The sequence below is a fragment of the Telopea speciosissima genome, chromosome 4 (assembly GCF_018873765.1).
Source record: "Telopea speciosissima isolate NSW1024214 ecotype Mountain lineage chromosome 4, Tspe_v1, whole genome shotgun sequence".
In the NCBI taxonomy this organism is placed as follows: Eukaryota; Viridiplantae; Streptophyta; class Magnoliopsida; order Proteales; family Proteaceae; genus Telopea; species Telopea speciosissima.
In genome coordinates this window covers 3,857,932-3,873,363 of record NC_057919.1, presented here as the reverse complement: position 1 = coordinate 3,873,363, position 15,432 = coordinate 3,857,932, and the positions used below count along the sequence as shown (strand labels likewise).

The following is a 15,432-nucleotide window of genomic DNA, read 5'->3' as shown; positions in this document are numbered from 1 at the left end:
ATTCAAAATTATTATTTTAGGTATTTAAGTCAATTGCATATTAAAAAAAAAAAAAGAGAAATAAAGGATGATATTTTGTAGTGAATTAAACCATTGATGGATGAAGTGGAGAGATATGTCCAGAGTGTTGTGTGATCAACGTATGAAAATTTTATAGGACAATCATATGACCAACTATGATGTATACTATGTAATGTTGGGTAACTAAGAAATATCATATGGATAAACTCAATGTAGTGGAAATGAACATTGTTTATATGGATGTGAGTTAAAATTAGAAAGAATAAAATAAAAAATTATCATATTAGAGTCGATTTGAAAGTAACTACGGTAATTGATACTAAACTATAAGAAATCGTTTAAAGTGACACTATCATGTTTAACGGAGATCTTTAAATACTCCAATATGAAAGATTGATTTAAAGACAGGACCAAAAATGACTCTAAGTTAGGTATTTCTGGAATTTGCATAACCAGTACTATAAACCAAATGCAAAATTCAAAAAAACAAAATAGTGAAGAGCTGTTAGCTTGACTTTAGGAACACGTTTGCAAATCAAAAGAGAAAGATAGAAAAGACTAATTAAAGAGAAACTTACAAAAAAAAAAAAAAAAGAAAAGAAAAAGCAAGGGAGCTTGTGATAGCTCTGCTTTTGATGAATGGACCGGACCGTGTGTGTAGTGCGTAGTACTACTGTACCTGCTTGCAGCGTTGAATCCTCGCTACCAATGTCTCAGGTCTCAGACTGATTCAGTGGCTTTGGAATGGAACATCGAAGTGACCGCTTCCAACAATCCAACCCCACCCGACGCAGGTGTCTCCGTTCCATCATGTGTTTGAGATACGAGGAAGACATGATCCAATCAATACGCTTTTTTTTTTTCTCATTCTTTCTTGTTTTTTGGCTTTATTTATGGGGGCAAAGGTTCTTCTCTCAGCCCCTCGATCTGGTGGCACGCTGCCACCTCTCCTTCTCCCTTTGCGTAAGATATACATTTCATCTCACCTTATGGTTGGCATTCACTACGCCACTTGCTCAATCACCCATTTCATGGTTTAAGGTATCAATATCTCAAATTGATGATCCGTATCAGCACAAATCGATCCTGATATATAACTGATCTGTATCAGTATCATATCGATTTCCAAGGTGATCAATTCCCAATTCAATACAAAACACTTAAACCATGCCCTCTCTCTATTTATTTGATTAGGAGATAAGGGATCTACATGCCGGCCTCATGTGATACTGGTGCGCCTTCTTTATGTATTAGCTTCTTGTATATCGAACCAATGGATGCATAAAATACAAAATTGCATTGCAATTTATACATAGAAGAGAACTTACATGATCATGATCATGGAGGAGAGAATGTGTCAGAAAGAGAGTGAAAAGTCATGTAATCAACTATGTATGTATACATCATTTTTCCCATTTGATGTTAGCGAAAGGGTTTTCTAGCTAGCTTTTTTGTAAACCTACCAATCATGAATGGAACGCTTCGCCATTAGGGGTGTCAAATATACATTATTATTTTTCAAATAATAATGTCTCTTTTGCCTATTATGATATACATTATTATTTTTCAAAACCAAACATTTAAGCTTTTTTTCAATGAGGATAAATATTGTCATTTCATATAAAATTATGTTAAATAAATTTTAGTTTTTTAAAAATCTTTTTTTACCCTTGTATTAAATATTATATCAAATAAATTTTAGGAATAAAACAAGAAGCAATTAAAAGAAGATTACAACTTCTTAGTTCACCATTTTGGTGACAACAAGAAGTTGTTCTTGGTGTTTTTCTTAAGATTTTTTTACATTCTTGAATTCTGATGATGATTTCCTTAAATAGCGGACTCCTTCTTGGTGTTTTTCTTAAGATTTTTTTACATTCTTGAATTCTGATGATGATTTCCTTAAATAGCGGACTCCTTTATTAATCTCAAGGATTAAGAAGGCTGTATAAAAGTTTTTGGTGGACCACTTCTTCCACCCTTCACTCAATAGGTTCATCTTATAAAGATAAGGAAGAGGGTTTATTGAGAAAGCAACGTAGAGGAACATACCACCAATGAAGTGCAATAAAACGAAAACAGACTTTTGAAGGTAGTGTATTCATTTCATCTAAGAGGAGAGAGATGGAAACAGAAGTGCTAGCGTACCCTACTCCAGTGGCTTAGAGAATCTCTTCCCTAAAGAAAAGTATCCAGAATTACTAAACCCAAGTACTCTGGTGCTTTACTAAACCCAAGTCCAGGACCTACTCCAACAAAATATTGTACTAAAGAAACCCAGCGAACTAAGTGGGGCGTAAAATGTAGTGAAGTTAAAATTTTTAAATCCTAGGAGCCCACATATACATACAGGGTAGTGATGGGATGTTGTCTGTGTGGACATTGATATCAAGGTCCGAACTATTAGATTCAAACTTGATTATATTCCTCATTCCTTCCTACCATGTATTTGACATATATAAATGCCTGCATCATACCAAATTTTCCCACTTTCTTTTTATATCATTGCCCTACATTGTATTTAACCTATTTGTGAACCCTAGGGATGGTGGATGAACCGTCCCTCTATAAGTGGAGGAAAACTTTGTCCTTTTAACCTATAACAGTACATCATTCTCCTTCGACTAAATACCATATTAGTATTATTATTTTTTCGGAAGTAGCTCTACACACCCTTTATATGAGGTCAGTTTTTTAAACCCATTCTGCAAATGTGACATTTTTTTTGAAAAGGACTACTTTCAGTCAGAAAATGATACAGGAAGGTTTCATTTTAATGGATGAGTAAGAGGGCATGTGGTACTTACAGTCCTCATCAATTGTAAATATTGCATTTCAAATATCCAAACAAACACTTATTACACAATTGCTAAATTCCTAATATTTTGCAAACATTCTTGTCAAAAATTTAAAAAAAACAAAGGAAAAAGAATCTGCACCAAAAAGAATATCAAATGTTGCGATGTTGAGATACATAATACGTTAGTTTCTCGATTGCCTGATGTGGATCCTGCGCTCAAACACAAAAGCCTGCAGAATTATTTCCCTGCTCTCTGTAGAATAAAAAATCTCATCCATATTGATATACCTATGTGAATGGTAGTGCAGGAGCCACACGATCAAACAGCAATCTATTGCCCAGAACATTTTAAAAATATCGTTTAATCTTAAGCCTGCATGGTAAACGAGTCGGGTTCAGAGCATTTTAGAAAGCTACTTTTCCTTTTAAGCAAGATTATTCGCTCTTTCTACCAAAGTGGATCAAAGACAATTTGTCTTACTATTCTGGTTCCAGGGAGAAGGTGTTGCTACAATAAGAATTTTCCATGCTCTAACCTCTCGGGCTCTCTTGGACTTCTAAGAGCAAGTAGTTCTAAAACAATGAGCCAAGCTTACAGTGAAGATTTGCAAGTAAACACTATCCTGTATACTGATTTTACCTAATTAATTAAGCTTATAAATAAAAATAGGGTTTGAGATGTGGCATATGGCGGTGAAACTGTCTTCCTGAACGAATCAAAGGCCCATGTCTTTGCGTCAAGCTCCTCTCCCACGACCCCCATCGCCCAGGGAGTGCCTAGTGAGGCATCCATCGGCTGGGCTGACTGGGTTCACGCCAGGATGTGTATCCACATGCATCCCGGCACACACCCAGTCAGCCCAGCCATTGGATGCCTAGTGTGGACAATGGACTCCCAAGAGAGGAGCCGGATCCCTCCATGCCTTCCGTTTAATACACCTGAACAACTCTCTCTCTCTCTCTCATATTCCTCAAAAATCAAAGCCAGACACAGCACTGCCAGTGATAACCATCCTTGCTCACCATTTCTTCAAATGTTGGGGGATCTTGATTTATGTATTTGTGGGCTTCTCATCTGAAATCTAGAAAGAATATCTATTTACAACAGACAACCAAACACCCACTCCTACATCACCAATATAAGGGACAGCCATGTACACACACAACATGCTTTCAGTTCGTCATGTGGAGACACAAAAGAAAGCAGTTCATACAAAAAAATCAAAAATAAACCTGCCTACACTGGGTAACAGTGGCCTCGAGTGGACAGTAAGGACATTTGAAAGTGCGTGTGCTGTTCTTAGACAATTTCACGATGGACTGTTTGCAGAGCACATGTCCGCAGGGCATCAGCATGGGTGGGTTCTCTTCACTACCTTGATCCTTAGAAACTGGACAGACAAAGATGGAGTGAAACTGGAATTCCCTCCCCAAATCCACTGGCACTGGCAACTGTTTCATCACTTGCCACTCCTGCTTCTTTGTCCCCATCACATTTGCAAGCTTAAGCAGGGTTGGCAACCCTTGGACCCCAGCTGCTATTGCTACACCCAAAGGGCTCTCATAGGATTGTCCCAGAAGACTGCAGAATTGCTGAGTCAGCTCCTCAGCCAGCTTCTCCCAATGGGTTATACACAAAAACTCAGCATATGGAGAGCAATTGAGCCTTCCTGCCCACAATAGACAGCCCATGAGCTTCTGGATCTCAGCCATATGCAGGGGGGCAAAAGGAGCAAGGTAAGTTCTAGCATAATTAAGAGCATCCGCTCTGCTTCCTTTCTGCAGTATCTCCACAAACTGTAACTGGTGAAGTTTCAGCTCGATACTCGAACCATTTTTGGCAAGCTTCTCACGGTTGATGGTAGCCCAGTTCAGGGCAGGTTGAAGGTTTCTAGCTCCCATGGCCTCAAGTATCTGATGCATCTCCAAGAACGGGGATTTAAGGGAGTTGCTCACTGGTTCTCTGGCTTCATTTACGAAACAATCCCCAAGATCAAACAGACCCAGTCGGTAGAAATGGCCAGCAATGATTTGATTTATTGTGTGTATGTCAAAATCAACATTTCTGTAGGCCTTGGATATGTCTGAATTAAATGATTTCTCAAGAAGCTTAGTGTATTTGCTCAATCCCACATTCAGATCCTTTTGTGAATATTGTAACTGATCGATAAGGCCCATTTCAGTCAATTCCTTGAAAAGTTTCTCCAGAATGGTTTTCCGATCAGCTGGAGAAGTGGGATCATGAAAAGAGTGCAATTTTGCCAGTGCTTGTTCAATTTTTTGGCCAATACGATCGATTGCCTCTTGGGCTTCAGAAGAAGATAACTTTTGCTTCTTTGCAACACGATCAAATGCACCTTTGATGGTACTCAACTCCATTCCTACTTCAGTAGCCTGCCTGACTTCCTACTCTGTATTGGATGATGTGATCAAAATGCCAATATCCTGCGAGAAATTGATAGGTGGCAAAAAATTAACATTAAAGACAATAAATTAGTTCAAATAAGGATAATTACACAATTAGATTACCAAACATTTCTTTTGACATTAATCAGCAGACCGGCCAAAGTGGAGGTGATTTCATACTATAGAAGTCCATCCCAAAATTGAATCATGGAAGTACATGACATCATATCAAATTTGGGATTCACAATGGATATTCATACTTTCATCCTTTTTTTTTTCTTTTTTTTTTTTTTTGGCAATAAACCGAAAAGTTGCATTATCACAAAAGGGTACACTAAGAAATATTTAATTACACTTCAATTGGTAACTATCACAGACTACACAGCTTTTCAGATTACAAGCTAAAAAAGTGTCACCTAAGAGCCTTTCAAGGTTAAACAATATTATGTCCCATTAGGATGGTAAAACAAAAGAATTAAAGCCTCCAAACTATACTTCAAGGACATTTAACTAGCCGGTGGTGGCCATGGGGATTTGCGCTATCCACATTATACATGGAGAGGATTCAGGTTGCATACTCTGGTAGGACACTTTAAATATATGTTTTTGAATCCAGGACAGAACATCCAGCATATTACAGTACATTCCTTCCCTAATTTAATACACAAATTAAAACTGGATTGAACCACCACACCCAGACAGGTAACAAGATCTTCTTATTAGATGAGTAGAGGTCTATAGCACACATCTAAAAAGACCAGAAAATCTCTATAAAATGCCAAAGGATAGGGGAATACAACTAAAGACAATTATCTCCCTCATCCATAAGTTGCAACAGCTATGGGAAAGCAATATGGCCAATCCATTGATAAGGGGTTCAGCTCAGTGACGGTTGGATATCAATACTATATTCCCTCACTATCTCTCAAAATTCCGCCATTGCCTGCTTGTCCCAGATTCCCCAGTGAGCTCTCATCAAAATTGAACTTGGGCGCTTGCTGGGGGAGAGGAGGCACTCATGGCTGAACCATAAGGGAAAGAATTGGAGACGATCTCACCATGACAGTGTTAGAAGTTTGTTGATATGAAGAATATTACTTCTCTATACTTGAGACGGACAAAATTCCCCTTCAGGTACATGCAATTAAGAATTTTCCCAACTAAAGGAAGCCAAACTAACCCAGAAAGGTGGAAATTTACGTCTTTCTAGTTCCTACTTCCCCCCCCCCCAACCCCCCCAATCTAATACCTCTATCAGCCTCGTATAATATACTGCTACATGGGCATAGCTTGTTTGGCAGATGACATGTGTGCGTACCCTTGCCGTGTTGATATCATCTTTCTTTCAATGCACAGCTCTTACCCTGTGCAGAAGTATGGGATTCTGCCTCCCAACACATTCATCAAATTTATGAACCCAACTTTAATGGAACCCATCCTACCAATTAAGCTTGTCTCCACCCCAAGAACTTTCAGATAAGATAACTCTGACTATGTCATCTAAACTGACATAGACACACATGCAATCCCAGGATTGAAAGAGGGGGGGGGGGGGAGGTAGGAACAACTCAAAAACCCTCCCGGATAGGATCCCAAATCAAAACCCCACTCAGATAGAACCCAAAAAAAATTGACTGAAAATTCAAACCTCTCAGAATAACACCAAACTCTAGGAAACAATAGTTAATAAGAAGGATGAGAACCACTCAAAAGACAGGAATGATCTGATGGGCGATTTGGGAGTAATTTAGGAAACAGTGATCTCACGAGCGGAGATCTCAGAAATAGTAAAACTGAAATTAAATTCAATCCAACCAACGGATTGGTCTGAAACGTGGATTAGACCTCTAATTCAATAATCTAAAGCAAACCCCCAAAGTAGTAAAACAATCCAAAGGCTGCATTAAAATAATTTTAAAAATCCCAAATCTGAGATAGAGAAATACAGCAAAACAGGAGAAATTTAAGTAACCTCAGAAACAGATCTTAGAAAGCCCTCAAACCCGCGTCGAGCTTGACTCTTAGTGTCCCCTTTAATTCCCCAAAAATTAGGCTGGACCAGATTAACAGATCAGCCTAAACTCAAAAATCAATATATGCTGAAACCTAACAGAAAACAGGGGAACCGCCAGGTCGAAAACAGAAGTTAATAAGGCTTCTAATAGCAGGGTTTGATTAACAAATAACAGTAACAAATCTGAGATCTAAATCCCACAAAATCAGAGATGTTAAACCAGATCAAACAGCATTCGAATTGTAGTATCTTATATGCGCAGAAAACAGAGTATAGAAGAATAGGAGAATAGAAGGTCTAAGGCTTCCTACCTGCAAGGATCGATTTCTCACTGACTATGGCTTCTCACCGAGGTTCCTCACCTAAGGCTGAATCGCATAGCTCCACAGAATATCTCATCTTTATTAATCTTCATTGTGTCTGGCCAAAGAGCCTTATATTGTATATATAATAGCTGAAACAGAATCCTAGTATGAATAGGAAACTATATAACCAAGTAGCTATCGCTAATTACAACTGAAATAAAATTTAGAAATAAACAAATCCTAATGTACCTAGGAATCAATTAAAGAAACAAAACTAGAAAGACTAAGCTCCTGCAAGCTGGCTGGTCCACCCAAGACTGCCTACTTGATCCCCTGAACCTAGTTCAGTTTAAAGTCTTGCGTCATAGTGGTTCGAATGGTCCAAACTACATCACCTATTGGGTTCGCTATGGGCCCACCCAAATGTATAGGAAGAAAATGGCAATTCTGTAAATAACTCCAAGTCTGCAAGGGAGAGTGGCAGGACCGTAAATAACTAGAATGTTTAAGGTGCTAATTGGTAGACAAGGACATTACGGAGATTAGTATTGAGTGAGGGTAGACTTGAAAGCAAAACAAAAAGAAGGATATAAGGGGATAAGAGAGAGAGTGAGGGGCATTAAGGGAAAACAAAGGAATAAAATAAAGAAAGAAAAGGAATCGTGGGGGAAAGGGGTTGATTTCTTCAACCTTGCGATGTATATGGCTATGGCGGTAGAACAGAAACAGTATCTTTTGGAAGAACTTCTTCCTATTGCCATGAATCGACTCAAGAATTTAGGATCAAGCTCCTAACCAGCCCTAGGCCCTCATACATACACTTAATAATAGGCCAAAAAATCAGATGTAAGAATCATAGAAAATCTCTGAAACCAACCTGGGCAGTAGTTACAGGTATAGTCATGGTTCAGGTGGGATATCTCACCACCGGTGATGACTTTGGCGCTGGGATTTGAGGGTTTGAGGTGCTTATACCTGAGATAATTCCACCCCAAATCACAAGGAGAAAAGAGGTGGAATGAAGGAGATTGAAGCTGCTATAGATGTGGCTATTGAGTCGACGAAACAGAGCAGGGCTTGCTGGTTCATCAGTCTAGTAACTGTGACAGTTATAAACAAAGGAAATATATGGGAGATGGAAGAAAAACAAAGAAGAAGGATAGGGAAACCAGATTGCAGGGAAGAAGAAAGTGGGGGAAGGCGCACTAGCACAGCCACACAGTCTTCAACAAAAACAAACTCACAATTCCATTCTCAAATCTGTTTTTGCGTAATGGGTGCTTACATATATAAAAGAAAACAAACTCCTACTTTAGCAGGTAATCAGAAATAGAAAGTGGGTTGGACTCAATCTATTACTACCATCCTACATAGCAAAACTTCTATTCCCAAATTAAAGCCTAGATATTTTACTGGATCACAACCAAACTTGGACCCGGTTTTCAGTAGGGCTCTCAAACAGTTTCAGCCCGGTCCAAGGAAGTGCTTCTGCATCCTGCACAAAAACGAGGGGAGAAAAAAATGATAGATAAAAGCAGGTGTTTACTGCAACTTTGAGGCTTAAACCAATATTCTGGTGCAGGGTAGAATTATCCTATAGCAATGCGTAAAGCTGTTTGCAAGCAACTCGGTTACAACACAATGTTGTCACCATATTTTGTTTCCCTTTTTACCCTTAATTTTATATATCACTCTTTTTTAAGTGGGTATGTTTTTGTAATTTCCTTATCTTCTCCCTCTCCCTCTCCCTCTCTCCATCTTCTCAATCTTTGGCACCCCCTCACCCTCCCCTCCCTTGCCGGCCGGCTACATCTCTCCTCCCCCTTACGGCTCTCTGCCCCCAACCTTCCGCTTTTCCCAAGAGGCAATGAAGCTCATCATGTTAGGCAATCTTGCAGGCGGAGGCAGGATAGAGCAGATTCACCGTAAGCTTTAACTTTGTTGACTAGGCCAAATGTCACAACATCATTGCCAGCTTCGATCTCGCCATCTTCATCCAATGTTTCTATGCGGAAGAAGAAGGTTAGTTACTTTTGACTGACTATTGTTTCTGTTTTTTATTTCTCCAGGTACTCAACAATTGATTTGCATCGCAGCAGTGAGAAGTTAGTTAGATTCCAAAGATACTAATAGATTCAATAATGTGGTGACATCAACAGTTTCTTCTCCAATTTCAAGCTAACCTCCGGGGCAGCACATACTCAAGGTTCATATTAGGGAAAGGAGAGTGAGGGTGGTCGGAGATCAGGCTGGTTGTAAATCGCAACGGTGGTCGTAGATCAGCTAGCACTCATCCGTTGCTTGTTCCCTTGGCCCGATCATCCAATTTGCTCCAACAGACAAGCATGGTTCAGTAGTCAAAGCAACTTTGGCACTTTCATGTACCCATCGGACAACAACCCTTTCGGGGGTTCCTTAGGGACCGATTCACTCTGCGTAGATTGACTGAACGCAGAAAGCCTTCCACTGACAGGCGATATTTTCATAAATTCAAAGTCTCGTAAAAAAACCAACAGGTCAGTCATTAAATCAATATCGGAGTCAGAATGATGTATAAGCTGTAAACTTATTCTCCCCAACCCCACCTATCCATTCCTAGGCCGTCGAATTAATTTCTCAATTCTACTGGGAAATCTAGTGCTTTGAGCACTTTGTTTCCAGTTATGGCTTGGTGTATTGAGAATTTTTTTCTGAAATTTATTCTTATTATGGGACTATTGATACGAGAAAGAACCTGTGTGGGCATATGCAGTACAACATAGGAAGAATAAAATGAGAGTTAGAGATGGTGATGTAACAACGAAACGTCCCAGGCATCAAAAGGAACGTTTTAGTTGAGGGTTCCTGTAAAGCTGCAAAACAGATCTCTACACATCGGGTATTCTTCCATCGTCTTCTACTCAGGTGAGTGAATCTCATGTTGCTGATTCTAATGTATTTGATTCAATTGAATTGAATTCAATGATTGATAATGGCGTCACATGTGAACCTAAGAGCAACAGAATACGGGATCATGTTGAATGGAGGGAAGTTGGTGCAAATGGTGTACCCGAACAGGAGCTTGGCCATGGACACAGAGAGATGCAGGAAGGGGAAATGTTCATAGCTGTGTGTTCTTCCATCGTCCTCTGCAAAACCTTCTCGTTTCCGCCTGGACATTTACAAATTCTGTTTGTAACCTGCCTGGTTACAAAAAATTGCATATCCAACAACAACAACAAACTCAGCCTTATCCCAACTTAATGGGGTCGGCTACATGGATCCAACCAGAACAAAGTAGGAATACTGAGTTTTAACTAAAAAAAGATGGGGAAAGATATGAGAAGTGAAAAATGGAAAAAGACAAATAAAAGATGGGGAATAAACAGAAAAAAGGAAATATGAAAGATGAAAATAGTAAGAGGGAGGAGGCACACCCAGTACGTCAGGAGAATCTCAGCTAAATGGGGTCTGCTACATGGATCCTTGCCCTCCAATAGGCCCTATCCTATAAGTAATATCCATCCCCCCAAAAAATATCCTATAAGTAATGTTCCCAAAGGATTTAGTGTCTTAATTGGAAGGGTCAAAATGGATATTATATTCTAATCCTCAGTTAACAGTTAGAAGGTTAGGAACCATAAGATAGAAAATAAGACATTAGTGGAAGAGGGTTTTGGAGATGAAAAAAGATCTTGTTGGACGGATGGTGAATTTCATTTGATGGATCTAAGGAAATAAGAGGGAAGCCTGCAAAGAATCTTTAATAAGAAAAATCAAATCACTATGAATATAGACATCCAACTAACAATTTCAATTTACAAAAAGTGAAAAGAACTTGCCAAGAGTTCAAATCAAGCATGACCACAAGAGCAAACATAAATCAATTTGTACTAAATCTTGGGGGGAAAGAAACTACCATAATTGTCAAAGCATCATCTAGGTGACACAAACGTGTCCAAGGCAACTGGGCACCTTATTTGTCTAATATCCCAGACCAATTTTAGAAATGGGGAAAATAAGGGTCGAAAAGCAGGTTAAGGGAAATTAAGAAAAAGAAAAAAAAAGGGGGGCGGGGGGGAGGGAAAGAATGGAAAAAGAAGGAAAAGGACAAGAAAACGTAAATGGTACTAGAATCAGCCCATAGAATGGGGCATATTTCCTCAAATATGGTGCTCGCCTTGTATAGACACTGAATTTTGTCACACCCTCGGCAATTATAACAACAGGACATGGATAGATGACGTTTCTCTCAAGTCACCCGAGAACTCATAAAAACACCCAAAAAATTTTTAAAAACAAAAAATGATCAGTTTTATAAAACGAGCCAACCCAAGGTCAGAGGCACCGCCCAAGGGCCCGATGGAACCTCCTAGGGGTTGGAAGGCACTGTCGGCGGCACCGCTTGTAATGCAAAAGTCGACCTCGAATTAGGGAAACCAGCGGGAGATCGATTGCAGCAAGATCAATACAATGAAAAGAACAAGTTAAAAACTGCAACTCCTTTTTTTATTTTTACTTTTCTGTTACATATGAAGAAGAAGAAAGAGATATAGAGGGGGGGGGGATACGGATTTGGCTCTCTCAGCCCTTCATCCTCACACTAGGATAAGAAACTTTGCCAAAGCAACATCAAAGCAACTTCATTAAAATCATTTGTTTGGCTTCTAAAAGCCTTACATTTAAATAGGCAGCAATAACTTGCTTCTCAAGTTTCAAAAATTAGAAACTTAAATTGACAACGTTCTAAAATTAGAAACTAAGAAATGGAAACAAGGATTCATAAATAGTGTCTAGAATAGAAATTTTAACTCAACTAGGATTCTAAAATAGAAACTATAAAATTAGAAACAAAATAATGATTGAATTAAAAACTAGGCCTAATAAATTAGAAACTAAATAAAATCCTCAAGTCGCATTCAATCTCCACCAGCTTGTCCATATCATCCCCAAATCACTGTTCACATGAACATTGTTGCGTGAACAGTATTTTCTGCCATTTTCTTCATGCTTTGATCTACATCGGCCGGAAGTCCGGTGACACCGCAGAAGCTTTCAGTGGCGCCACCGAACCCTCAGGAACCTCTATAAATAAAGGGGGGGGGCTCCCTTTGAAGAAACAAACTGAAAAGAGACAAGAAAAGTCTCACAAAGACTGAAAAGGAGAGAAAAAAGGGAGGTTTTGGTCCCTAGAGATATAGCTAAAAAACTATATTCCCTGAAGAGCACTGGTAGGTGATCAAAGTCGTTATCTAGAATTTTAAGGAACTCACAGTGAGGATTATGAGAAACAGCATGCACTTCGACACTGGTCAAGTGTTATCAAAGCATTGTATAAAGCCATCACCTATGCATTTTGGGGCATGAACTGCCCAAATCATACACGAAACAGACACTATAAGCAAGTCGGCTCACTACATCCAACTAGTAAATGACTTAAGAGTTGAGGCACTAGGTGCATCAAGTCAACAACTTCAAGGGATGTATTGATTGAGACTCTTGTCTTTTCTTGTTTTTAAAACCTTTGTTTCATTTCTTTAATTTTATGTTGGGCATTTCAGCCACAACAACATGATTTTTACTTTTAAATTTTCTTTTGGCATTCAGAACAATGGTAGACTAGTGATTTGTTCCTTTCGTTCTAATAGTATTTAATGTCTGACATCATACATTTTATGTATTTTGTGGTCTTTATCACCATCAATATTTGATGCTTCCCTTTAATTTCTAGAGGCCACCATATCTTTCTACCATCTGGTGATTACCTAGGAGTTGACAAATGAATAGTTCATGTCGTCAAAAGGCTCAAAAACCTATGTATCAAGTTGCTGCTCAGACAATAGTTATTCCCCAGGATTACAGCCCATCAGTATCATAGGGAGACTTTACAAGATTCTCTGGGGTACTTTTAAAGATATAGGAAAGCATTTAACCATGCAAACAAAATATTAAATTTCAATCAAAAACCAAGACATAACACAGAGAAGGTGGGCCTGCAAAAGAAATTGTGGCAGAAAGACACTTATATTGCAAGTGTTTACACTTTATAATTATTTAAACTCATTTGTAACATTCTCACCGTCACGAGTTTATTGGTGTCGTCACTCATCTGCACCAAAAATTCACATGGTGCAAATTAACTTCCATTACCTATTCTATCATAAGAAGGGAAAGCTTTATATGTTTTACATTTTTACTGGCCAACTGTGGAAGAGAATTTTATGAAGAATGGTAATAATATTCCGCTAATTCCCGTGGGAGAAAAAAAAGGCACTAATTTGCCAGCATTCCATAAGTGTCTATTATCTTCCCTATTGTCCTAGAAAGTGATAGCTCCATAAATCTTCAACTGAAAGCAAACCACAAGAAGTCCAAACTAGAACCAAAAAAAAACAAAAAAAAGAAAAGAACAAAAGAGGAGAAAAAGAAATCAATGCAGAAGAACTGAACAGGCAAGCTTCACCCCTATAAGTGGGCGCTCAATCAAGCTAAGGATCACAATTAGGGGTCAGCAAGGATATCTCTTCAGCAAGATTGGCAACAAAATTAGGACCAAACTGCTAAATTAACTGCATCAACGCTTTCATATTTCATAGAGAAATCATCTTTCTCACAAACAAAAGGACTCATTCATTGATCAGAAGAAAGGTAAATACGATACATATGGCAGTTTATCAATCTTGTGAACTGCGAATAGCCCATGTCAGCTCAAAAGGAAGTTCGAAAGAGAATTAAGAATACCTGTTGCTGTCAGTTTATTGAGTATAGAATTGAACGTCCCCTGGAACAAACAAATGAAAGACGTAAGAAGATTAACATGACGAGAAACAATCCTAATTAAAAATATAAAATGGCATGCAGCCTTTAAGCTTCAGACACACTGCCTCGCGAATAAAAGTTTAAAATTTTCAGAACCTGGTTTAAAGAAAAAACAGATTAAAAAAAAAAAAACACTCCAAGAACAATATACATGCTCCAATAACTTGTGGCACAGCGAAGCATCCAGCGCCAACATTACAACTTCTGCACATAAGATACCACAGAACCTGACCGGCCAAAGGGATAGCAACAAATATGCAAGCTCAAATACTAGCCAAATCAAAGCTAAAGATACTATTTCGCAAGTATAAATAGAAATTCTTGATGTATTGAATCATGTAAACAAATAAAACCTAATAAAAACATCCAGTTGAAACTGTCGCTCCACCTATCGATAGCAGAAATAACCTCTTTTAAAACCCAAAGTTGAAGGAACTAAAACGCAAACCACAAAGAAATTGAAGATAACGAAAGAAGAGTTTGGAGTCAGAAAGTTCATATCAATCAGAGTTTTCAAATGCCGAAGACCAAAAAGAAAATTAAGAGCCAAATAAAACAGAGAGTGAAGACAAAGGAAATCGTGATGACGAAACATAAGAGAGAAAATCAGATCGTCGTGGTATTGCTCGCTCGCTCTATTCTGCTGTTGCTTCTCTCACCTGCAAACGGAAGAAGTGAAGGAGGAGGCGCACAACGCATTCGCGCGCGCATCTGAGAGGAAAACTTGGAAGGGCACTGGCAAGTGGCAAGCAAACACAGGAGACAGAGAGGGTTTTTCTCCTCACTTACAACAAAATAAAAAAAAAATAAAAAATAAGAAAAAACAACAATATGTCTGTTACAATGTTGATACTTTGAACCTTGAACCGTATATCAGATCAAAACAAAACTAGTTTACACCTTTGGATAAGTTGCCCTAGTCAGGGTCCAATGGGTGTACAAGGTTTATAGTATATTATATAGTATACAGTTTACATACTTTGCTATGGTATAGTATAATTGGATACTCTTGTAATTTTTCCAAAAACAAAAAAAAATGTATTTCTTACTAAGAAGGTAAAAAAAAAAGATTATAGATTATTTGATAT

At 38.5% G+C, this 15,432-nt stretch overlaps 1 protein-coding gene and 1 long non-coding RNA gene across 2 annotated transcripts; both read right to left on the bottom strand.

Annotated features, from left to right (window-relative positions):
* Positions 1–775: 775 nt before the first annotated feature.
* Positions 776–14,614, bottom strand: LOC122660162. Its single transcript, XR_006332634.1, has 3 exons — positions 14,496–14,614; positions 11,732–11,734; positions 776–785 (listed from the first exon to the last, which is right to left on the bottom strand). It is a non-coding gene; the product is annotated as an uncharacterized LOC122660162 (long non-coding RNA).
* LOC122660160 (protein RMD5 homolog) lies at positions 3,873–14,306 on the bottom strand. The gene is made up of 2 exons (XM_043855349.1): positions 14,267–14,306; positions 3,873–5,266 (listed from the first exon to the last, which is right to left on the bottom strand). The coding sequence occupies exon 2, from the start codon at positions 5,198–5,200 to the stop codon at positions 4,043–4,045; it is 1,158 nt and encodes a 385-aa protein (XP_043711284.1). The 5' UTR covers positions 5,201–5,266; positions 14,267–14,306; the 3' UTR covers positions 3,873–4,042.
* Positions 14,615–15,432: the final 818 nt, after the last annotated feature.

What these genes read in the sequence shown, in the direction of transcription:
- LOC122660160 (XM_043855349.1), bottom strand. Translation starts at nt 5,200, where the DNA reads ATGGAGTTGAGTACCATCAAAGGTGCATTTGATCGTGTTGCAAAGAAG.